General features: G+C 39.1%; 1 protein-coding gene across 4 annotated transcripts in view; it reads left to right on the forward strand.

Annotated features, from left to right (window-relative positions):
- The window catches only part of PRMT8 (protein arginine methyltransferase 8), a 57,248-nt gene that overhangs the window by 18,885 nt on the left and 13,923 nt on the right, over positions 1-24,440 (forward strand). For 3 of the 4 annotated variants that reach the window (XM_002194525.7, XM_072926194.1, XM_072926186.1), the window contains exons 3-6: positions 12,723-12,908; positions 16,090-16,245; positions 21,125-21,188; positions 24,223-24,365. In XM_002194525.7, coding sequence (XP_002194561.1) covers positions 12,723-12,908; positions 16,090-16,245; positions 21,125-21,188; positions 24,223-24,365 — 549 coding nt within the window. The remainder of the gene's footprint in view (positions 1-12,722; positions 12,909-16,089; positions 16,246-21,124; positions 21,189-24,222; positions 24,366-24,440) is intronic. The other variant, XM_041714801.2, reaches the window with a different exon arrangement.

The following is a 24,440-nucleotide window of genomic DNA, read 5'->3' on the forward strand; positions in this document are numbered from 1 at the left end:
AATTCATACATTCTCCCTCCTGGAGGGAGAAGAGAAGGTGCACTCCTCATGGTAAATCTCAAGGGGAACTGTCTTATCCAACTTCAAGTGCCTGAGAGAGAACTGAGTCAGAATTTTCCTCCTTTGATAGGCTTAACCATGTTTGTGAGGCCAAAAAGCTACTGACTTGGTTTTAGCAGCTGGGTATCCTGAGCACAAGCTAAAATGGCTTTCTGCCAGTTTTCTACCCAGTGAGTTAACTACAGTTGGACCCTTTACATCTGATTTAAGAAAACAAACATTTGAATGTCATCACAAGAGTTGCGTTCTGATGACTACAAACAAAAATAGTAATTGCTAAGAGGCATCAGAGTACAATATGCTTTTGATCAGTTTCTTCTAGAAATTCCTGCATGGAAGATGCAACATGAAATATCAAATGTCTTATTAATGTCTCTTTTGAAAACAGATGAAATTATATGGGATTTCTGATTTAGCAGGGAGGTACAAAATACACTGAAAATGGAATATAAACCAAAGTCTAACTTAGAAAAATATAAGAACTGCAATTGTAGTTAAATCATAATACACATGTGTTTTTGTAATTTGTCCATGGTCATGACACTGGGTCTCCTCAGTTACTGGGGAGGAAAACGTGACTTGAAGGCAGCTCAACCCCATTGCCCTCACTGAAATGATTCTGTTAGTTTTTCAACTTTTACATTTTCTGTTCGGTCATGTCAGCACAGTCCCCCTTACAAGTCTGGCTAACGCAGGAAGGTGATCATGTTCTTTTAATGAATTCAGGGAAAAACATTTAAACTATCAATTGATTCACCTAAAATCAGCTTCTTTGCAACGGATGTGGGCAGCTGCATTATTACCTAAATTTCACAGGCACTTCATCCTTGCCTATCTTCAGTGAGCCATCGTAAGTGTTGATTCAGAGAGCCACATTCCACCTCTAGGGTTTTCATCTGTCACAAAAAGATGCAAAATTCTGATAACCCACACTAAGAAATGGCTGATTCCTTCAAGGTCACACAGTGAGATGGACTTCAGACCAACACAGAGGACAAAAAAACTGCCAGGTGATGAAGAGAAAGTCTGTGCTATAACATATTAAGATCCAGTGAGCTGCAGCTCCAAAGGAAGTGGCAGGGTGTCATTGCTCTGTGCAGGGAAATGTTATTTTTTGCCAGTTGACAAATGGAAGTGACAAATGTAGGACTTCTATTCAATGTTGGCGCTTGTTTGCTGGTAGCTCTGCAGCAGCACTGAACTGTAAGTCACTGTGCTGATTTTCTCTGCCACTTCAGCTCAGGAACTGCCGTTTCTCAGTCTTGTTCTTCTTTCTGTCCTCACTTATCCTGCAGAGCATAAGAAATAATAAACCTGGACACTTCTTAGGCAGAGACCTCCTCTAGAGCTGAAGTACATCTGAAACTACGCTGAGTGTAGATCAGAAGCTTGGCTAGGACACGGAGTAGGTCAATTGGATATTTTTCCTCCTCCATACTAAGGCTCAGCAAAGCCTAAAGAATATAATGTCTTCCTGAAGAACTTCCTATAGAGCTTCCTATGTAGCAGTTCTTCCTGCTAGGATGTCCTATACAGCTGAAACTCAGTGTGAGGGGAAGAAAAGACTGGTATATCATCTGCAAAGTGACTTTCAGAGATCAGTGCCTTAGAAATTTGCTAAGCAGAGGAGGACTTCCATTAAATTTTCTGCTAATTTAAGAAAATAATTTGTACAGATAGAATACTCTGGTTATTTTTGTTAATAATTAGCCTCTAAAAATAGTGGAGCTCTACTTTTTCATGTGAAGTTCAGCTTACTGCCTGATACTGAGAAAAGGCCTAAAAATAACTGGTTTTATAGTTGATTAGCACTTTCTGGTTCTTGTTCTTTGTCACTAGAGAGTCACTTGAAATTATGCTGGGGAGAGGAAGAGGCCAGTCAGTGATACAGCTGCTTTCCCTACAAGAAAGGTACTGTGAGCATTGATAGTGGAGCCTCTAACTCCCCTTGACTTCTCCTCAACAGATTTTCATGCACTTGCCAGAGCGATGTAAAGTAGCTTGAAAGTACCAAGTCCTTTCTGTTTCCTTTCCATTCATTTCCATTGCCTTGCCTGTTCAGCAAGGCAGGCACTTATGCAGCAGCAATGATAGTAAAAACCAATAAGAAAATCACAATGGAAAGTTCACACTTCTCTGGCTTTCTATCTTCATAACTCTTTATGCAATGATCTGCAACAAACTCTTCCTCTTCACTGCATTCAACTTTGATATTTTCAGTGCAGGCTTCTATAACTTCTGTTGCTATTTCTACAACAAGCTGCGCCTTGTGATGCGAGGCGTTCTAAAGTAATCTGGCACATGAATATCTCTCTTCACTTGAAAATCAATAAAAACCTTCAGTCACATTTACATTTCTGTGTACTGCCTCCAGATAACAAGAGCATGTCTTCCCCAGGTTATAGCCGATCACAAAGTGAAAACAACTGCTAGGGTTTCATGCCTCAGAAGATGACCTTGTCCTTTTTTTTTTATCTGTCACAAAAAGAGCTGACTTGCCTAGCCATCCTTAAAATAGAACTAATTACCATCTGTTAACAGGCCCCTAATGCTCTGACTGTAGATCCTTATGCACCATTCATGGTTTTGCAGCCATGATGATAAATTGTCTGTAATTCAGAATTCATATGCAGTTATATCAGCTTATCTGGGTGACCCAGCACACATTATGGAGACTTCTCCTATAAAGCCTTGCACACTGAATGTTGGACTCCACAGAGAAAAACAAGGGCAGCCTATTAATCAATTTACACCATGAGTTGTACTGTAAAAAAGAAGTATTCAGGCAATGCTGATGAGTCCTCTCTGTTGCATGCAGAAGGAAGGACAGAGAAATGAGAAACCTAGATCCCTCAGCTAGTCCAAGTTGGTGCAAAGGCAGCCCTGGAAAACTGAGCCCCGCATTACGGGAGGAAAAGGAGCGGAATCGTGACTTGCTAAATAATGATATAGGCTTTGAGCTATTCCCAGGGAAACATAGCATGGAATGATTTCTTCATTCTGTATGATTGCATAGTGCCAGATCTACCCAAGCAGCAGGGAACATGACTCACCAGCAGCCCTGAACTTCGCTCATGTGCACACAAGAAGAACCACTTACCCTTGTTCCAGCTACTCCTTCACAGTGCCCAGCCACCCTAGAAACGGTGCTGGATTCACAGGTCTTGGTGACTCCTCTCAGCCACACATAAAACTGAGTGTGTTTTCATCCTGTCTGAAAAAATGAGGCAAAGCTGCTGCAGTTTGACTACTTGTATTGCAGAATACACAGGGAAGGGAAAGACTTCACAGCTGCTGTTTTAAGCCAGTGCTGTCCAAGCAATATGACAGTTCTGCAGCCTTCTCTTTCTGCCATGCTAAACCTGAAAGGGTCTTAGAAATGGTATTGGGGAGTTCAGTCCCTGAACAGCACCCCACAGCTGTGTCCTACTTGTTGTTGGCACAGAAGTGCTTGCCCAGTCAGGCCAGGTAGGACATTAAATATCAGTATCGGTGCAATTAGTAAGCATATAACATTAACAATTATCACTACCAAATATAGAGGTGACTCTGCAATGAATGCCCAGGAATGAAAGTGATATGGTTTATTTTTAGATTCTTCCCATTTGGGACCAACATTTTAAAATCATCTGGAAGACCTGATGCATTTTATTAATGCAGAGATAGTTCTTTCCCTTGTGTAACTCCCTGAAAGGCAAATCAGAAATAAAATGACATTAAACTTGGAAAAGCTCTTTATTTCCCAGAGGCTGTAGCCTACTTCAAATGGAAAATACTGTTATCAGCTTTTCCTCTTTCCAGTTTCAACAATAGACTGGCAGTAGTCTTACCTCAAACCTCCCTCTGAACAACTACAAAAAATAAGCCTCTAATAGTTCTGTCAGAACAACAGGCTGTTTCCCCTTCTTATATCTGTGCATCTTGATTTCTTTTGTTCCAGACAATTTTGGATGTAGCACTTTAAAGGCAAGAAATCTGTCAAAACTTCCAAAATCCAGACATCTCAGAAGGTAAATCTGTTCCAGGAGAACACACAACATAGTTTATACCCACTGCTTGTTTTTTTTCTGGATAATTGAATCAAAGAGGAAAAGTGTTCCATGGTGATCTGTCAATTTAAGTGCTCCCTGGCCTTTACTGGCTATTTTAGGTGTTAGGTGCTCTTCAAATTTTGATAGAAGTGAAACCAATGATGTAACATATGATTGTCAATAACAATTGTAACTCTCACAGCTGACCTCAGTTCTAAATTTTAAATTCCTGTGATGATATTGGAATTTCACAGTCAACATTGGTAGGCTTGGGGCCACACATTAGGGAACCTTCCTGTTTTTCATTACCAAGTTAGCTTCTACCAACTGAATAAAAAATTAAATTAAATTAAATTAAATTAAATTAAATTAAATTCTCCTCTTTAGTCATAAAAGGAGAGACTTAAAATTACAAGAAGGTAGGAAGGATTTTTTTTTTATCATTTGGTTTTATTTGCCTTTCATGAATCCTTTAAAAGGGTCAGGATGCTCCACAGAAAGCCGGGACTTGCAGTGTTTCCATGTCAGACATAGCTGTAAATCTATGTAAGTCCAGAAGCTTCAACCTGCAAGAGATATTTGCTTTGTGAAGCTGCTGGTGTGCTACTCTGTGGTCTAGAGTAAACTTTTTAGGCTGGATTCTGAAACAGGAGAAAAGCTGCTGTAGCATAAACCAACCAAAAAGCTCATACATCTTAGCAAGGCACAATATTCAGAAGAGCTCTGTTAAAAGCATGCTTTTCCTAGGAGCCCTGATATATGGTACTGAGTTAGGAAAAGGCTGAGAAGTCTGGAATGTCTCTCAGGAACACCTAGCCCTGGTGGTCTAGCCCGTATTTCTCTACCTGCCAGATTTACTTACAGGTATCAATCTTGTGTCAAATAACCAGTATGTTTGAATATATCCACCTCTTCTATTCCTGATTACTGTGAAAAATGGAAAGAAAACCACAGGACATCTAGCCACAGATTATCACATCTTTCTTTATTTATCTGTAGTTCTCCTTTATTTAAATCTTCACCTTTCAGATTGTTGACTTACGTGGCAGAGACCATTAAAGAACAACAAATCCATATGCTGTGAATGTGGAGGCAACAGCATGGTTATACATGGAAATCCATTTCTAGATTATTGATAGCAGTTAGATTAGCCTCTACCCCATGAAAAGAAGAATGAATTTAGCCATCTGCCAACTGTTTGCTTTTGGTATTATCCACCAGAGGACAAAGCTTCTAAAACAAAATCCCCCACTGAGCTGAAGCTGTGAATCCCTGGCTGTGAGAGAAGAGGGTTTGAGGCTTCAGCCAGAGCTTGAGAACCTCCTCACTGTGCAACTTACCTCACTCCTAATGAGGCTCAAGGGGCTCCAAACAAACAGATGGACAACAGAGTCTACTGACAGACCATCTGCTCAACACCACAGAGTACAGGTGAAAACACAAGGCATTTCTCCAGCTGTTCCTTGTAGCAGGGATCTTGTAAACCAAGAAGATATTGCTGTGATATTAAATCTAAAATAATAATAGGCATTAGAGCTACTAAATGCCAAATATAATCAAAATGAAACCTTCTTCTAAAGAAAGGTGCCTCTCAGCTCTTTTAAAGTAATGCTTTGGTATCCTTCCATAAGGTGCTTCACAAAGAATAAATTTCAGTTAACACTAATACATTTCTCTCATATTTTCCTTTTGTTCTGTGCTGAACTAGAATTTTCATGCCCTGCATGGGGCATTCTACTCTACATGCATTGCCAAATCTCCACCTTTATGAAAAGTAACAAATGTTCAATTAAATGTCAACATCTGTAACTTGTTGCTGGCTTTTTTCCCCGGGGCACTAAGCAGTCATGAGAGCAGATTGGACGAAGAGCATTTAAATTACATGCACACAGAATGGCCTAGAACTGCTCACACATTTATAAATAATACAAATACTTAATATCATTCCTGTTCTTAAATTTTTTCAACTCATTTCCTGTAATCTCAGCTCTGTTCTGTTACATAGCTAGAGAGTTTAGAAGGTTTAGAAGGTAGCTTTAGAAGGTTTTCATTCCTGAGTGACATCCTCATCTTCTTATACTGTGCATTCTTTAATCTCATGAAAGCAGGTTCTGTTCTTATTGTGTGTACAAAACTATCAACCAGAATTTATAACCTACCTCATAATTTGCACTAGGATCAGGTTTATAACTTTCCCACCTGTATCTCATGCACAGTGCAAATATAACTATGTCTTAATATCATAGAATAATATGTGTGGAAAGGACCTCTGGAGGCATCTAGTTCAGCACCCTGCTCAGATAAAATATAGCTTTAAAGGATGGTAAGGGATAGTCTCCATCCAAATTCTACAGTCTACACAGTTGGATACCCCACAGATCATTCATTTCAGTGCTTAAACTCTTTTACTCCTGTATACCCAGGAATATTGGAAACTGGAAACTGGATTGCTTATTTTGTGACCTGTCACTAAGATAACTCTGGCTTTACCCAAGAGACAGTCCCCATTAAAAATTGACAGTATGAAGTACCCTGGATCAGAGCCATAAAGGTATCACAGCACCATGTTGCATTTACATATCTAAATTTATTTTTAGCTTCTTCACAAGAAGTAACAACTTTTCAAACGTTGTGATCTTTACCTTCCTTTTTTGCTACTTGATGTTATTTCTGCTGCAGCCTAAGTATGCTGAGCACACTTTTATCATACTGATGACCAGCTTGCATCTTTTCTTTTGATTTTTTGAGGATTTGGACATCTAAGATATAATCTAGTTCCTTGTATAACTGATCAGTCTCAGTTGTTCTGGACAGAGGCTTTATTCTAAAAGTGTTTTCACAATATTTCTCCTATCACCATTACTTAGGGGTTTTATATCACAGCTGTAGTACACTCTAAGCTATGCTTGTCTGTATAAAGGAAAGTGAATTCCCTGTTGATAATAAATGGACAGGTTTGTCTGTGACAGGTTGATCTGGCATTGCAAACAATCCATGTAGAAAGTTCAGAGCAGTGCCTCTCTTTGAAGTGGCTGAACAAGGGGTAGCCTCAAAGAAAGCAATTTTAAGAATCACTTTTCTCTCCCAGTTTTCTTACAGAGTCTGTCTGACTAGATTCAGTTTTAGAGTTTAGATTTGCATTTGCATTGAACTCATAGTGCAACTTAATACAGACCGAGCCTGACTTTCATCAAGCAGAAAGTAGATTTATAGCTGCTGAAGAATTAGCAATTTCATACTGATTTTTGGACAAGGTAAAGCTTCCACTAAGTAACTGTCCTTTACTGGTCTCCAGAGGTCATATATATATATATTCTTGTTTCCAAACAGCTACAGCTGTCTGCAGTTGAATCCTGGAACTCTCTGCTTTCCTGCCCTCCTGCCATTTTGCATTCCTTGCGAACTTCCCATCCTCAGCATGGAAAGGTTTTCCCATGTGTAGAGGAGGTAGAAAAGCCTAGTTTCCTGCAAGTATGTGCTCTTTATGCCCCCAGCTCTTAATTTAGTTCTGAGCAATGCCTGGTCTTCTTTGTACACCTTCATTACTGCTCATCCAGTCCAGAGGTTACACACTGCACATGTAACAACAGCCAGGTGGCTTAACAGACCTAGAGCAGGTAGAAAGCATGACAACTGAAATCTAGTTGCATCAATTTCAGTGGATCATCAAATAACTTATCCTTCTACCTAATTTCTGGTTTTCAAGAAATGTACCAAAATACAATTGTATTTGATACTTCCACACTTCTGTCCAATCAGACTGGCTTGGACAAGCTCAAATGTTATTAATAGGAGGCATAGGCAAGATACTGTAAGAGCTTCATTTCCTCCCAAAATAAGGTTAAAACTTCTCTGATAATGGATTCAATTATTTGCCCTATTCAAAGATCACTTAAGATAAGCTGTAGACAAAGACTTTAATACACAATAAAGGAGTCAAAGGAGGTTTTAATTTGCATGATGACTGCCAAGAAATTTTTGTTGAAGCCTAAATTTTGGCAGGAGGATAGAAAATACCTCTTATATTTGGCTGTGCTTTTATATCTGCAACAGGAAGAAGCTGTATTGTTGGAATTGCTATGGTGATTGCATATCAGTTGATAATCTCTTGCACTCCAGAAGTCTTGATTATTAAATTCAGACCAATTAAAATGGTGTTAGGCACATTCTATTCTAGTAGTTCTGACATAGAAAGCTATCTGGCTCAAAAAAATAAGCAAAATTGACATTTAGATATGATGAAATCTCTTGTTTAAAAAGGAGATGATGCTGAAATTGAATAATTTAAAACTGTAATTCCATTTTTAATTAGTTTCTTATGGAAAAGTTCTGCAATTCCCAGCAGAAGGTACAATTAACTACTTCAATTTCATAAAAATGCCATAAATAACTAAGAATTTGTCAATAAAACACTGCAGCTTGAACAACAGTTTTGCAGGGATTGGAATTTTAACCTCCAGCCCGATGTCTCCATAGTAATATCAAGAAAGGAGAATTGAAATTCAAGTTTATTTTTACTCTACACACCACAGCTTTTGTCACAAACCTCTTAGAAAATGAATTGTGCATATTTCACCATCTTGTCTCTCTGTAGACAGATGGATATATCTAAAAGACTCAAATTTTCAAAAATAGCTCATGATTTTTGAATACCCAGTTCTCTTTTGTATTTTGGGAGTATTTTGTGTATTTTGCACACCCAGACAGCCTTGTTGGTCCATGTTGGATTAGGTCCAGTTTTCAAAGAACTTCAAGAGTACCCATTGACGCACTTGGGCAACCCTATATCCAAGTCACACAGAGGTGTCACTGAAGTACCTGTATATGTTTTAGAAACCTACATCAGGATGCTGAGTTGTGGGATTTTGAGAAACAATGAGTTTTACGAATCTTGTCTTTTGTGAGAATTCAAAGCTTTTAAGGAAACCAGTCCTGTGCTAGTACATTTGAACACCTGCAGTGCACCAACCCAGTCCACAAAGAAAGAGGAAATAAATTTTGATTTTTAAAAGTAAGAAAGTGTTTCTCTAATTTAATTTTATTTAAATATGGAAATGGTACACAAAGGTAGGATTTCAGTCACAAAGAGGTGATAGATGGCTTCTCAGATCCTTCAGACCCCCCACCTCCACCTTCAGTACCACATGGGAGATGGAAAAATAGAGGGCTGCATGATTAGCACAGTGAAGAATGAATTCTGAAGCAGCTGCTTCCATTCTTTCCGACTTCATCTGCATTAGCAGCAAGCCAGTGTTCTGGAATTGTGTGCAGCTGGCCAGAATCCATACATGGGTTCTGCAGAGAGAGTTTTTTAGATTCTTTACACTGGTGTGAGGTTTGCCCCCAGCCCAGATGCTTTCCCTTTTCAGGTGTTATTCAAAAGATGAGTTGTTCCTCATGTAGGCTATATATATATATATATGCTAAGCTTGCAAATCACATCAAGGGCTGTTTTCAGTTCTGGGAAGAATATAGGAAGTTGTCTTTCCTTGACAGCTGTTGTTCTAAAGCCTGTTTTGTCCCTAAGCAATTATACCATATCGCTAAAAGAATAGTTCTTTCTAGTTTACAATCTCAGAGCCGTACACTGAAAGACATTATTGTTTCTGATAAAAATAATAGCTTTCATTGCAATTCTTTATTCTGCAGTTATCCACTGTGTTTATGTTTTCCCCAGATGTTAGTTGCCATAGGGCATAAGTCACTCTCAAGTGGAATTTTTCATGTGGCAAGTTATTGACAGAGGGATTTCCTGAGCCCCACTCACAAAATTAATTCTTATAATTGTGATACTATTTTGGAATTCCAGAATTACAGTGCTACACACAGAAATTTCAGCAGGAGGTATTACAGGTGCTGCAAAATTTACACCGTTTGAATTCAGAAGGTCTGCATTGTGTTAGAATGCCTAAAGCAGAAATGAGGCAGCTGGTTTAAGGTCCCTGTGACAGAGTGCTGCTGGCTGAGAAGATCACCACCCCTATGGAGTTTTTTACTGCCCCTGCTGCATGAGGCTGTGGTACCCACAGTACAGGATGGACCTATTGGTATTCAGAGCCAAATGTTGTCAAACACCATCAACACGTTTTTTCACAGGCTGCTTGGCTGCAAACTAAGGTAGCTGAGAAGCAGAGCTAATAGGCTTTTACTTCTTCTGCTGGGTGGGATATGCTCTTCCTGGTAAAGATGTAGATGCATAGTAGAGAGCAGTAAGTCTTCAGGTAGTTTGGATAAATCTGAAAAGTACTGCAAGTCAAAGGTGCAATACTGTCTCAGTAGTTTAATAAAAGTTATCTTGCCACCCCTTGGCCATAGCAGAATTCAGCTGCAGACCAGGAAACAGTGATGTTAATTCTTTTACAGGAAAGAAATTGAATGATCTTTCATAGCCTAAGTGTTAGGATTAATTTAATTCAGTATCTTTAGTGAGACTAACCTTGTTCTCATAATCCTGTCTGGACCTTCCCATGCAGCCAGGAGCAGAATTGATACTGCCTGAGATCCAGATGGGAGCTTTGCCTTCAAGACCAGCCTTTTTCCTGTAGCAAATGCTCTCTGTTGTACAGTAAACCACATTTAAATTTGTAGTTTGACAGCAGCAGAAATGCTAGAAACCCCCTGGTTTCATTTACAAAAACTGATATGACCTCTCCATTACATATCTTTTGAGCAATTTCCTGTGGTGCACTGTTGTGTGTCTGGAGACATCCTTACGTAAGACAGGAACAGAATTCAGTGACTGTTTTATTTTGTAATTTATATAAACTTATGTATTTTGATTGTAAAATAATGCAGAGGGTAAGATTTAGGAGGAAAGTGTAGGACCTTACACATTTCGTATTATAATAAAACAGAATTTCAAACACCTACAGTTTCAGTCTTTGTAATCCAGCAGACAAATACAGAAAGGACTGCTGAAAAAGGTAACTGCAAAAATTACATAGGGTGAGTGCCAATGGAGAAAAAAGTTACGATATAACTTCAAGTATGTAATTAAAAGTAGAAGGTTTATATTTTAAAGAGTTTAATATTAAAAGAAACACTGACAGAGTAAGTTTTCAGTGTTACTGCTTGCAATGGAAAGGCAATGAAACAATGTCTTAAGAGTAATTACTTGATTGCAGATGGACATTTTTGAAACAAGACCAAACAGAAATGCAAACACCAATTGGGAGCAAGCGTATTCTGCATGGGAGGTGAACCATGTGAGGTGAACAGAGTGAGATGATAAAGTAAAAGGTGTAAGAAATAGAAAATACCTATAAATAAAGCACTTCTGTATCTTTGCAGATGAAAAATATTACAGGAACATAAACCAATGGTATTTACTTTTTTAACAGATGGACCAAAGAAGCCATCAAAAGATGACACATAGAAATCTACAAAATGTGGGGGCCTTTTTTCTTCTTCCTCTTCCTCCTTTTTTTTTTTTTTTTTTTTTTTTTTTTTTTTTTTTTTTAATAATTGAAGCAAACTGAACTAGGCTAATTGATGCTATTCATAGACAGTACAAGGGATTGGCACCTCACAGTACCCAAGCTATAGAAGACAGCATGAACTTTATGAAAGTAGTGAGGAGAGGCTCAGGCAACTCTGGTCCCCACTGGGAAACTATTGAATCTGAAAAAGATTTTTTAAAAGTACAAAAGGATATGATATATTTAAAGTAGGATTGACCTTAATATATGAAGCTGTTGACCCATAATTTGCAGGTGACTTAGTGCTTAGGTGAAGCTGTAGCATATTGCTCTGTCTCAGTTTTCAGCATTTTGCTACATATTAGGGATTCAAAATGTAGATACACACATGGGCCAGACCAGGGTCTGTTTTACCTCATATTTGAAAAACATTCAAATTATGTGCTACAGGTATCAAATCTGAACCAAGGGGGTGTGAGAATTCTGTGTTTATCAAAATGCTGGTGTTGGAGATGCAGTACACAATAAAAAAATTAATGGGGGCCATGGTGTGCTGCAAACACGTAACTCCTGCATCTCCCAACAACAGGAAACTACATGAAGGGACCAAACGTGCCACACAGCTCCCTACAGTGCTTCTTGGATATGCTGAGAGACTTTCAGATAGCATCAGGGACTTTCAGATATTGTGAGCCTTCTCAGACCTAGCTCATCAATATAGACAGGTACCCTACCTGATAATTAAGAATTGATTGTGAATCCTGCCCTTGTTGGCAACACTGTGTCTGGAATCCTTTTTTTGGGAGCTCTTCTGTGCACATGAACTATTTATTTATTGCAACCTGCCTCTCACAAACCTGTGGCAGTTTGACAGAATAGGACATTAATGGAGAAAAAGTAGCACTTTACTGCTTTGTGTCAATAAGTTATCAGCCAACACCCATAATTTACCATTACTCTGCACTAATTTAGGTATCTGCAGAGAAACATTAAGGAAAAATCCATGAAGGAAATATTTCAAGACATCAAATAAGTTAAAGATCCAGGAACAGAAGGCAGCCTAAATTTCACTTACGATACACCAGGTGTCTTTGGACTTGTTATCTGCTGGATAGTTACAACAATAGCACTAACAATAATACCACTATGCTAGACATAGAGAGAAATATTTTCTTTTAATTATGTCTCCTAACAATATTCCATGTTCTCCTAGGTTTGCACCATTCCATCCCAGCCTCCTCAGCCTACTGTTGTTCCAAAGCCTGTTCAGTCTGTCATCCATGTTCCATTGCAACCAAGCTGCCCGGGCCGAGGCAAGATGGCAAAGCTCATCAATCCAGAAGAGATGACATCCAGGGATTATTACTTTGATTCCTATGCTCACTTTGGAATTCATGAGGTAACCTTTATTTTTGTTTCAGTGATTGTTAAATAACTAACAATGTAATAATAATAATTCTCATTATTTCTCTTATTTTTTTTACTTCCTTATCTGTATCCCATTTGCTCATGATTATATTGCTCTCTCTTTCCTCAGACTATTGTGTAGTCTGGTTAAGTGCCAAAGATATCACCCACTTCTCTAGAGACTTGCACTCAAAACCTCTGTCCCACTTAGATTCTTATTGTAGCTGTCCGTGCAGAGGTGAATTTCACAAGTGCACCAATGCAGTGCATTTATGAGGGCTGCAAACCAAGCCCAGCCACAATCATGGGCAGTCCCTTATTGCCAAGTTGGGGATTTTGTTCTGTTGCATGTTTGAGCACAGACATCAGCAGAACAGCTGCTCAGCTGACATGAGAAGCCAAAGAGTTTCTTGACTCTTGCATGTAACTTGAATGCACAGACTGCATTGATGGGAACATTAAGCCAAATCACCTCCATTAAATACACTCCTGGAAAGAATTTTAAATACTTGATGGACCATTTACTATCAAAATGTTAACTGTAGACAAGTTCTAAAGAAGTCACTGATACCTTGCCCTGCTGATATTTTTGTGATGCAAGAGGATGAGATCTTTAAGAGCAGGATGCAAAAAAGCAAACGTGAAATGACTAAGTGCACTCCTCACAAACAGTATAACAAACAATATATATTTCCATTACTCTAGTAATTGTTTGTGGGGTGTAAACATAAAGGATTTATATCTGCCAATAACATCTTGCCATTGTAGCATTCAGAAATTCAGTCCAAGAATGGGAGAAGATAGAGAAACAATTGAGTGGGAAGGAGACCTAGGAGAAATTTTGAAGACACATCAGAGACCATAAATCAAATGGAGCTCCTAATGGAAGGATGCAGCCATGTAGGTCTCAGGGAGTGCAAAGAGCTTCTTGCTGAAGTTGGGAAGTTTCTTCCTTGCCTGCAGGAGATGTGCACTGTAAAAATCTGTGTCAACAAGTAAAGGAGCTGACAGAGGAGGCTGGCAGACTTTGAAGCATCAGGGGCATGAAGAAGAGACTGATTGGATCTTGTCTGAGAGCATGAAGGTACAAGATCCTAAAACCCCAACCACAGTGAAAGGAGAGACAGTAAGAGTCTGTACTTACCAGGTTTGGAAGTGGGGACTCCTCTGATGCTGAAGGCTGGAAATTTGTTCTTGCTGGGAACAGGAGGGAGTCTCTTGATCCACCTGCAGATCTCTGGGTATGGAATAGGGTCAGTGGCTTCATTGTAGCTGAGGGGCAGGAAGTTCTGTCCAAAAAACCTCCAGAACCAGTGGGCTCTGATCCAGGCAGAAGCACGGGGAGCAGGTGACAAGTGATAGCTGCAAAGGCTCTCACCTGCAGGGTACAGAACCCCCCATCTGATGAAAAGACCTTCTGCCAAGGCATTTAGTTCTGGGACATTGTGGAGAGGCTGTTGACATTTGTCCATCCCTTAGAGCAGCCCTTAGAGCCTTCTGATGTTCTACATGAGCACCAGTGGGACCTGGAGCATACGAAGTGTCACTGGGCAGCTCTCAGAATGATGATCAACAGCAAGGTGTGCCAGGTGGATTTTTGCCTCAATTTCAACAGCACAAACAAGGACTTGAGGAGAAGTGTTACCACAGGTCCACAATTGACAAGTTTTTTGGTTTTTATTACTATGGGACCTTCTTTGAGGATTGAGGTCTCCTAGGAAGACATGAATCCACCTGAAAAACAGGCCAAAAGGCATCAGTATTGACACCTGGGAAAATACTACTAGCGACTGGCCTCCAGATGGACTTTGTGCTGCTCATTACAACATTTTTGGAGCAGCAGTTCAGTCAGTTCTCAGCCCACTGCACTGAACATTTATGCAGACCATAATTCATCCATTTTTCAACGAGGATGTTATGGGAAAAATGTTGAAAATTTTGCAAAAAAATCAAGATAAAAAACATTCCTCTTCCTCATTCCCCTTCCCTCATCCACAAAGCTCATTATTTCACCACAGAAAGATACCAAGTGCTCAGTCATCTCCAAATCCCTGCTGAACACTCCCAGTCATCTTCTTGTTCTTAATATGTGTGGAAGCAGTTTCCACGAGGGTGTACTCACACCTTTCCAGTGGTGATGGACTGCTCTTTGCCTGGTACCAAACCATGATTTATGATAAAAGTTGCCTTTTATTCATCTGCAGTTACTGAGCACACACAGTGTCCTGCCAAGACAGGCAAGTAAGCAGCTGGTACATGCAACAATCCAGTTCATGATTGCCTCAGACTGCAGGGTAGTGAACAGATCCTTTTCATCCTGAAATTGAAAAACTAATTTGTCTACTTGTTCAAACTATGAAATTAGGCAATAGTATAAGCAAACCTTCAGTCTTCCAGATGTAACAGAAGCATTTTCAGAAAACTAAAGTCTGTGTTGAATGGTCTACACTTCTCTTAAAAATGGCACCCAGGTCTTGAGCTGGGTCCTTTTCATCGATATAGTTTGACTGATGGATGTACAAGACAAAGCAAGGTATCAATGGAATTAAATGTACTGCTATCAGTTCATCAAAAATCAGCACCTAACAATGGCATCTCAAACTAGCGGGATAGTAGTCTAGGTGATACATTAATATCTTCTGGAAATTGATCAGGTAAATAAATGGAAAGAGCAGTGAGGGAGGACCTTACAATACAGGATTTCTAAGCTCTGCTATGGGCTTCTGCCTCACATGGGCAAGGCTGTCAAGCCTGCTGTTGTATAATGTCTTCTGGAATTTCTTGTCTGTTAAAAGAGGAACCTCAGAAGGTCCCTCCAAGGAGGCTCTGGGCTGTGCATGATTTAGAAGTAAAGGGATGTTTGGCTTCTGTATGGCTTCTGTCTATTCTCAGAGCAGTGCTGTGGTTAGATTACATTCTGCTTGTTGATTGTAACAGTGAAGTAATAGCAGAACAAAATTATACAAGGGACATCATGCTGCTTCTTAATAATTCAGCTCTAAGTAGTAGGCATTTTACAGTTGCTTTGATGTGTGCACCCCAAAGTAGTTGAGAAACCCTTCATGTTGTGTGCTAATAATGCTTAAATGACAGCAAGGGAATGCATTCAGCAGCAGTGTGGAATGCATATAAGCATTTCAAATAGTGACACAATCCTTTTATTTTCATCACAGGAAATGTTAAAAGATGAAGTGCGCACATTAACTTATAGAAACTCAATGTATCACAATAAACATGTTTTTAAAGATAAGATTGTCCTCGATGTTGGAAGTGGCACGGGAATCCTCTCCATGTTTGCTGCAAAGGCAGGAGCCAAGAAGGTATATGGGGTAAGAAGATTTTATCTCACATTTTGAATTTGTTTGTGCATTTTGCCTGACAATTTGGCTTTGTGATTTACCTTTTTTTACATGTCTTGGTTCGAAATTCTACTCTCCAAGCTCATCTATGGCTTGGTTTATGGTGACTTCAGTGCAGTTCTGTTGTATTCTGTGACTTGCACTACTGCACCTTTTCCAAATGGGGATGTAAATATCTTTTCAAATGTGGAACCTTTGGTGTTCTGGTACATATTCACATTTCTTCTTGGCTGAAAAAAAATGTTAAAGAGACTCACTCCTACTCAGAGGGGTTAAGGGAACTATTTTGCTTTTTAAATTTTCAGGGTCTGCAACTTTGTAGTCTTGGAAACACATTTCCTTAATACACTTTTCCCTGCATATTACAACTCAGCAAATTGTGCAAGAAAGCATGTGCATGTTTTCTGTGCCAACAATAACACTTTTCAGAGGCAGAAGGAAATTATTACCTTAAATACATTGAACTTTAAGAGCATGAATGTGCTGTTCTCTGCAGAGAAGTCATTACAGAGAACATAGATTTGCTTACTAAGTATATTCAAACTTATTTGTACTGACTCCAAAATGACAAATGCAGTTTCTTTTTGCTTTGGACTTCTGTTTGCCCTGAAGACACAATGCAACATAGAAAAGGGGAAATAGATCCTATTTCTCAGTGTACTTCAACAAAATTGTTTACTAAAACTTAATTGGGTACATCTGTGCATTTGAAGACACTGATGTCTCTAAGTACCCCAACTGTGTGTCTTTATCACTGGTAATGATACATGAAATGCCTTTTCAATTCTCAGGCTTATATTTTCAAAATCCACTGTAACTTCTGAGTATCTCATTTGAATATCAGACTAGAGTGTGGAACTCTAGATAGCTGAAATCAAAAGGTGCTGGAAAAAGTTTTGGAGTTTAAGCCCAAGATAGGCAGCTGGAATGTATTTTCTTGTAAAGCAAGTATTACTTACTAATATGATTTATTACCTCAAAGCCTCAGGGAGGATAAACCAGCAACTTTCTGTGATGCAGAAATGCAGGTCTCATGCAAAGATGTTGCAGTGCTCTAGAAGTATAAGCATATACAAAATGATGGTGATGTGCTCCCACCTTCCCATCTCTCAGATCCCTGGCCATATGGTCTTCCTCCCTCCCTTGTGCTGGAACTGGTGCTTATCTGATTCTACAGTGAGCTGGCTCACAGGCAGAAAATTCACCAAGTAGAAGAAAATACTTTCCCACATTTGTTGTTGTGAGGGTTTTTTGTGTTTGGGTTTTGGTTTTTATTTTTTTCCCCTTTGGACTTCTTTAGAGCTCAGACTTTACCTCAGGACTTTATAAAGCTCAGTGACACACCAGTGCCAGCTCACTGATGGACTGTTCATCACTGAAGCTGGTGGGTGTGCTATCCATGGAACTTAACTCTCAGAGGAACTCCCTTAGGTGTGAAACTCTTCTGCTACAGCCAAATAATTACAACTTTCTTGTCAGATGAGCTGTGTCACCATGAACCCTGTACACAGCAAGCTGCAGAGTGGATTTGTGTTGGACAAGCAGCCATTTCAAACCTAGCTGTGGCAATCTTATAGTCAATTTGAGAATTCATGGTCATATTTGCCATTGGAAACTGTAAGTGTTCCATTTAAAAAGCAAACATTTGCCATGAGTTATTTCACAGAGCTGTGATGTTCCAGTTTCTTCTCTACAGTTAAATGTGATTTTTCAAATAGCATGATGTGGGAACTGTTGACAAATGCAGAGTGTTGGTTTTTTGACTACAGAATTCACTCTCCTCTTACTCACACTTTCTCTCTTTGGGTTCAAATTCATCCACTACTTTGTCTGATCCTTCTTCTCTCTTCTTACTTACTGTTGGAACTTATTCCTTGCCACTACATAAGCCAACAGCTAGAATTATCTCTGGGTCTTCAAGAGATGTAAATCATAGAATCATTAACTTAAAGCTCTATCAAGTTGGCCAAGGACACCTCCAGTCCAATTTGTAAAATCTCCAAGTATAGAGACTCTAAATACTCTCTCAGCACCTATTCTAGGCCTATAATCAACAGGAATTTCTCTTGCCACAACTCATGATTACTGACTTTTGTCTTGTCCCTGTGCATTTCAGAAAGGAGTTTGACTTTACTTTCTTTGCAAGCCCTTTTAGGATACTTTTAGATTGCTATTGGATTGTGGGGGGATCTTTCCTACAACCTGAACAGAACCAGCCCCCTCCTTTTTCTCTTCTTTCTTCACCTGCTCTGAGCCCTAAACCTTGTGGGAGGGTACCAGTGTGCCATGCCCTGATGTTCATCTAACAGTAAGAAACGTAGAGATAGAATTGACACATAGCTCTTTGTGCTTGGGAGGGGTCAACGAGGGACACAAAAATACATAAAATGTCCCTTGAAGCCTTGGTTCATCTGCTACATTTAGTCATACAAAATTCAGGACAGTCACTGCAGTAGAACTATCTGAATTCCATGGTATTTTCAGACAAACAAGACAGTGCAGGGCAGAAGGAGTTAAACAGACAGAGAAAATGAAGGCTGATGTCAGCTGCTTTGTATAAAAAGGTGGTGATGAGGACACAGCCCAGGGGAAATCTGGAGATCTTGTGACTGTTTCAGGAGGAGACCACAGTAAATGAGGAGACATTTGCAACAGTAGATTGAAGACTGAAAAGTAAAATAAAAGCAGAGGTGAATATGCACACACAGAACCAGATACAGCTGAAGCAATTCAAGGGTCCATGCTGGGACCTCTGCTATTTAAGATCTTCATTAAGGACAATGGATAGTGGGATTGACTTCACCCTCAGCAAGTTTGCAGATGACACAAAACTGCTTTGTGCAGCTGATATACTTGAGGGAAAATAGGCCACAAAGAGGAATCTTGTCAGGCTTGAGGAGTGGGTCTGTGTCAACCTTGTGATTTTCAACATGGCCAAGAACAGGATCCTTCACTTGAATCAGGGCAATCCTTTGAAGCTCTTTTCAAGCTCAAGCCATCCTACGATTCTGTGATTGTAAACTCAGGTACAGACTTATTTTATTGGAACATGCGCTTTTCATAAAATCCAAATGCTTTGCGAAATAGGACAGATTTGAGCAGATCACTGGCTTGAAAGAAAACTGAAGAAAAAAGAATCTAACAACATCAATTTTCTCTCTATTTCTTCATCTGCAGAATTCAGTTTTCTTTTTTTCTGAAATGAGTTGCTTTTTAAAATAAAATTACACCACAGTATAGAGTCCAAGTCAAAATGCAGATGCACAGCTTTAGCCACCCCAAAGCAAGTTTTTTTTCTTAAATATGTAGTCCTTCATGAAATATTTAAATGTTGGGGATTTTATTCTTTTGCCTCTTTGCATCTGAAGCAGATTTTTGGAAACTTGTTGTCATTCATGAGAAAGAACTTTTTATTTCTTTGTACCTTGTTCTTTAGAACGTTTGGAAAGCAACCTCCAAACACCTACCTACGCCTGCTTTATTTAAAAACCATCCAAAATGGGCAGTGGAATTGAAAATACCAGACAGGGAAAATGAGTATAATGGCAGTAACTACAGACAGGGCATACAGTCTATATGGTTTATAGTGAGGGAAAAACCTGGATGGAGCAAAAGCACAGCCCTCATCCCAAAGGATTTCTTCCTTGAACTCCCTGGACTGCCACTCAGGTGTTCCTTTCCACAAGCCAGTTTTGATTTATGCTCAGGCCATTGAGCCAGATATTTTAGGAATGGTTTACATCCACAGGCAAGCTAAGCAGAATCAATATGCCTGTTATTATGTGTTTCATGCACAATATAAAAAGAATAAAGGATTTGTGTGTCCTTGTATCCGCTGTCCTGCCATCTGTGAGTGCTGTCACAGAGGTCAAGCACAATTTAGCTTTTAGAGATTAAATGGGATTCATTGGATATATAAACCACTTCATTAGAGATAATATAGTTCTAGTTGACATTCCCACAGGGGAATTAGGGAGACAAGGATTATGCAAAGTAGTATCATCCATTTAATGCCAAATTAGGAAGAGGTAAATTAGGAACTGATTCAGTGACTACAAGCAACTTTGGCCCTTATGATTTTCAAGGGGTACAAAACCCAGAGAGATTCATGGAATGTAGTTTTTCTCTAAAAGATATTAAACATCATTGCAAACATGCTTTTATGCTAGTACACAGATTCTAGCAAGATTAGGGGCAAATCTAAAAGATGCACTCTGTAATTATTTTCCTAGAAAAAGCACAGAACTGGTCAGAGAAAAAGCCAGGCATATCTGGATGTTCTTTTAAATAGAAAATTTCAGTCCTTTCTTATATGTTAAATTACTGCATTCTTTTTGAATAGCAGCTTTTCTAAAGAATACAGGTTTTTCACATAGAAAACAACTGCTTCTTGGCATAGACCAGTATTGGCATATTTGAATTTTACTATTATTCACAAAGCTTGAATGTATTTTGTTTTAAAATATATATAGAAATGTAGCATCATCCTAATTCATTCAATTCAGCAGATTTTTGTGGGGGAGGAGGCAATATTCTAAAGTATCAGGAATAAATATAGTTAATAATGTACATTTTGTAGGTAGAACCTCTTCTTTTTTCACATTTCAATAATTTTGAAAGCAATCTTTTCCACAAGAGCCACTTTAACTCAGACACAGACTACAATTTAAATATTAAAGTATCATTAATTATGATCCTTCCCACAGGTTTGATTTACTCTTTATCAATGGTTACATGCTTGGTAGAGTCTTTGCTGCCTTCAGTGAATAGTTTTCATTCACACTGCTGATCTCTCTAACACATAAATTGCTCTTTATCTTGCTTTTCTTTTTTTCCCTTTTTTTCCTAGATTGAATGCTCAAGTATATCCGACTACTCAGAAAAAATTATCAAGGCCAACCACTTGGACAACAGTAAGACATCTATTTTTTTTTTTTTCCAGGCAAAAGAGAAGATAACAATTTTGCTTTTTCTGGTTAATTTATGTTGTGTTTTACATGTAAATGGTAGTTCTGCAGATACTAATGTAAATACAAACTAAACACCTCTTTCTAGGCACTACAACAATTCCTCACAGGAATTACTGTCACTTCTGTATTTATCAGAGACAAAAAAAGGAAATAGAACTGATCAACAGGAAGTTTGGTTTAGCAAATCAGAAGGAAGACCCTTTATTAGAACTGAACTTATCAAATTCTGCCATCAGAATTCCACCTTCTCTCTTGGACAGAATAGAAATACAAACACACATACTGACATTCAAATTGAAATAAGGTGTAAAGCAAAAATTTTTCACTAAGTTTTCTGATTCCCCACTTTAAGAAAATACTTTTTTCAAAACCTTATCAAAACACACAAATGAAAATGTTCGAATCATAAAATAAAAATATATAGAACTTCTTTTTTGATCAAAAAGAAAGCTGATGAAATTTCCAAGTACATGGAAACTCTAAATTAAAAAAAAACAAAAAAAAAAACCTAGAAGTAACCCCAAGCTACTGAAAACCCCTAGCACAGAATAATCCCCAACAAGTTCTATTTCATGCCTTCAGTCCTCCTCCAAATCACAGCACTCAAGATATCTTTGTAACAACCTAAAAAATCAGTCTTTTTTTAACTGAGGCCGTGAGACAGCTCCTGTTTAAAAGTGTTTTTTTGTGAAGAGCTTGCCTTTGCTGCAGAGCAGGTCATGGCTGGGCTGTACCAAGTGCCCCCACTTTTGGCTGTGTCTGTGCTGATGCTCTGCCTGCACATGTGCAGGAATGGTTCAGATCTGCTCTAATTTCTATTGCTGTCAGTGGCAGTTTGTGACTAACCCCGAGTTCTCTGGGAGGAATATTTATTGTACATCCTGGCCATTCAAGTGTTGTGGTGTGAAACAGCAGCGATGTGGGACACAAGGGGCCAGCCAGCGTAGGCAACTCTTGGTTCAGGAAAAGAACGAAGCAAAGGGACAGAAAATACTCTTTCCACAGCAGGGATAAGGCACTAAAGCAGTGAGGTGTGACCTCTGTGGTTGTCCTGAACCTTGGATGCAAAGGCTGTGTGTTCCCAGAACGTCTTTCATTCGCTAGAGACGCAAATAGCGCGCCGCAAATCAATTCGTGTTTGGATTTCCAGCAGCAGGAACTGTGTGTGAAGGGACCATTGTCAGAATAAATTAGAAGGTTCCAGTGTTCTCCAGAAGGTGCAGAAGGTTTTTATCTCTGCTTTTTCCTCCTGTTTCAGCAAGGAGAAAGTCAGTGGGAAAGTGTGGAGGCAGAAGCAGAGCCCCCTCCCTTTGGGAGGAGACGTGGCAGGCGAGGTTCAGCAGTCTGCCTGGCTGCAGTTTGGTCTGCAAACTGCACACCTGAGCCAACATTTACACTTTCACACTCCACACTGACCCACGTTCACTTCTATTCTAGTGCAGCCAGGTACTGAGCCAAAGGATCTTGTTGCTCATGGAAGTTTTCCTCTCCCACCCACCCCACCCCAAAATGTTTTGAGCAATGCAGAGTCAGCAAAAGGGGCTGAACCAAGGGAAAACCCACTGCTTCCAGAACAGAGACATGCAATACATCGGGGCACAGCACAATCTGTCCCCACATGATGCCTTATGAAGTGAGGGAGGTGGGAGGAACCAGTGCTGCTGCTGCTGCTTACACTGTGACTGTTCTAGGGGTAAACAGGGGGCTTCAAAGTCAGGTGTGTCACTCTTGCAGCTGTCAACACTGCTAAAATTCATTCCAAAAGGATTGGGGCAGTGAAAGTTCGTGGGAGAAAAGAGAACCAAAGAGAACGCATGGTTGGAGCTTATAGACATGAAGAGTCTTCAGTATAACAAGAGACGATCTGTTGAATTAATTATAAAAGAAATTAGTTTAAATAATGGTAAAAAGAACTCTGCTCTTTTCCAGTCAGGTTGCTCTTATCAGCTGATACTTTGTGGTACCAGTCTGAGTTAGAGCATTCCCAATTTCTTAGGGGGCCAGTCTGGATTAAAAATTTGCTATGCAAATAAAATGGCACATCTGGTTACAGTAATACTAGTACTGCATGTGTTTGGGAAAGAAAAAAACTCCTTTTCCCGGGGCTGTGTTCTAAAAATCACTCAACCCACACTTCCACACTCAGCTAACCTAGTTCTAGCTAAGTTATATTAAATGAAGTTAAATTACTTTCATTTTTGTGAAACTGACTATTGACCATTTAATCAATAAAAACTGTTATCATTAAAAATTACCATGAATTAAGGGTAGTGGAATAATCTTATCAATTAGTAATGGAAAGCAGAATATTTATCTTATTCCTAAATTTCAAGTGCATCTACCTTTTCAAGGAAGAATCCAGAACCATGAGACTTTATTCACGGCAACAAACAATATAAACATGAGAGAAACACACACTAAAAATTATTTAGCACAAGCTGAAAATACATTTGTAAATAGGATTTTTTTTTAAAGCAGGAATGAGTGGTGACTTGTGTAGTGGTCCTAAAACAAAACTACTTGTTACAACTGAACTAAATATGGCCTAACATTCAAATATTAGTGTGTAAACTTGCAGGGATGTTTAAATGCTTCTAAGTGTATTCTTTGCTATTCTTGGTCAATGATCTAGAAATCTGCCAAATTCCAAAGGGCATTTTAAAATGAGGTCATACAGGTAACCAGGTAAGGCCTGTTTTTCTGTTGTTTTTAGACATGGTGGGTTTTGTTTGTTTGGTCTTTGGATTTTGGGTTAGTATTTTTTCTTTTTATACTGATACTAAAAACTCTGTTTATTATACGTACTCTGAATAGTTTTTTAAAAGTGTGAAATGCATTGAGTCACATGGAGTGAAGCTTTATGGATAGGCATTCAAGAAGATAATCATATTGGAAAGGTCAGCCTGACATTCACCAGTAAGGATCTTAGTCAGGTGTTTTATTATGTGAAATGTATTTCTTTGGATTCTCTTTTCAGTAATCACAATATTTAAAGGTAAAGTGGAAGAAGTTGAATTACCCGTGGATCAAGTAGACATCATAATCAGCGAGTGGATGGGTTACTGTCTGTTCTATGAGTCAATGTTAAACACAGTCATCTTCGCACGAGACAAGTGGCTGGTAGGTGCTCTGCATGCCGTGCTCCTTGCCGGAGCAGTCACCATTTATTTTCTGAGTACAAGCTTTCCCTTCCCT

Source organism: Taeniopygia guttata, chromosome 1 (genome assembly GCF_048771995.1).
Source record: "Taeniopygia guttata chromosome 1, bTaeGut7.mat, whole genome shotgun sequence".
Lineage (NCBI taxonomy): Eukaryota > Metazoa > Chordata > Aves > Passeriformes > Estrildidae > Taeniopygia > Taeniopygia guttata.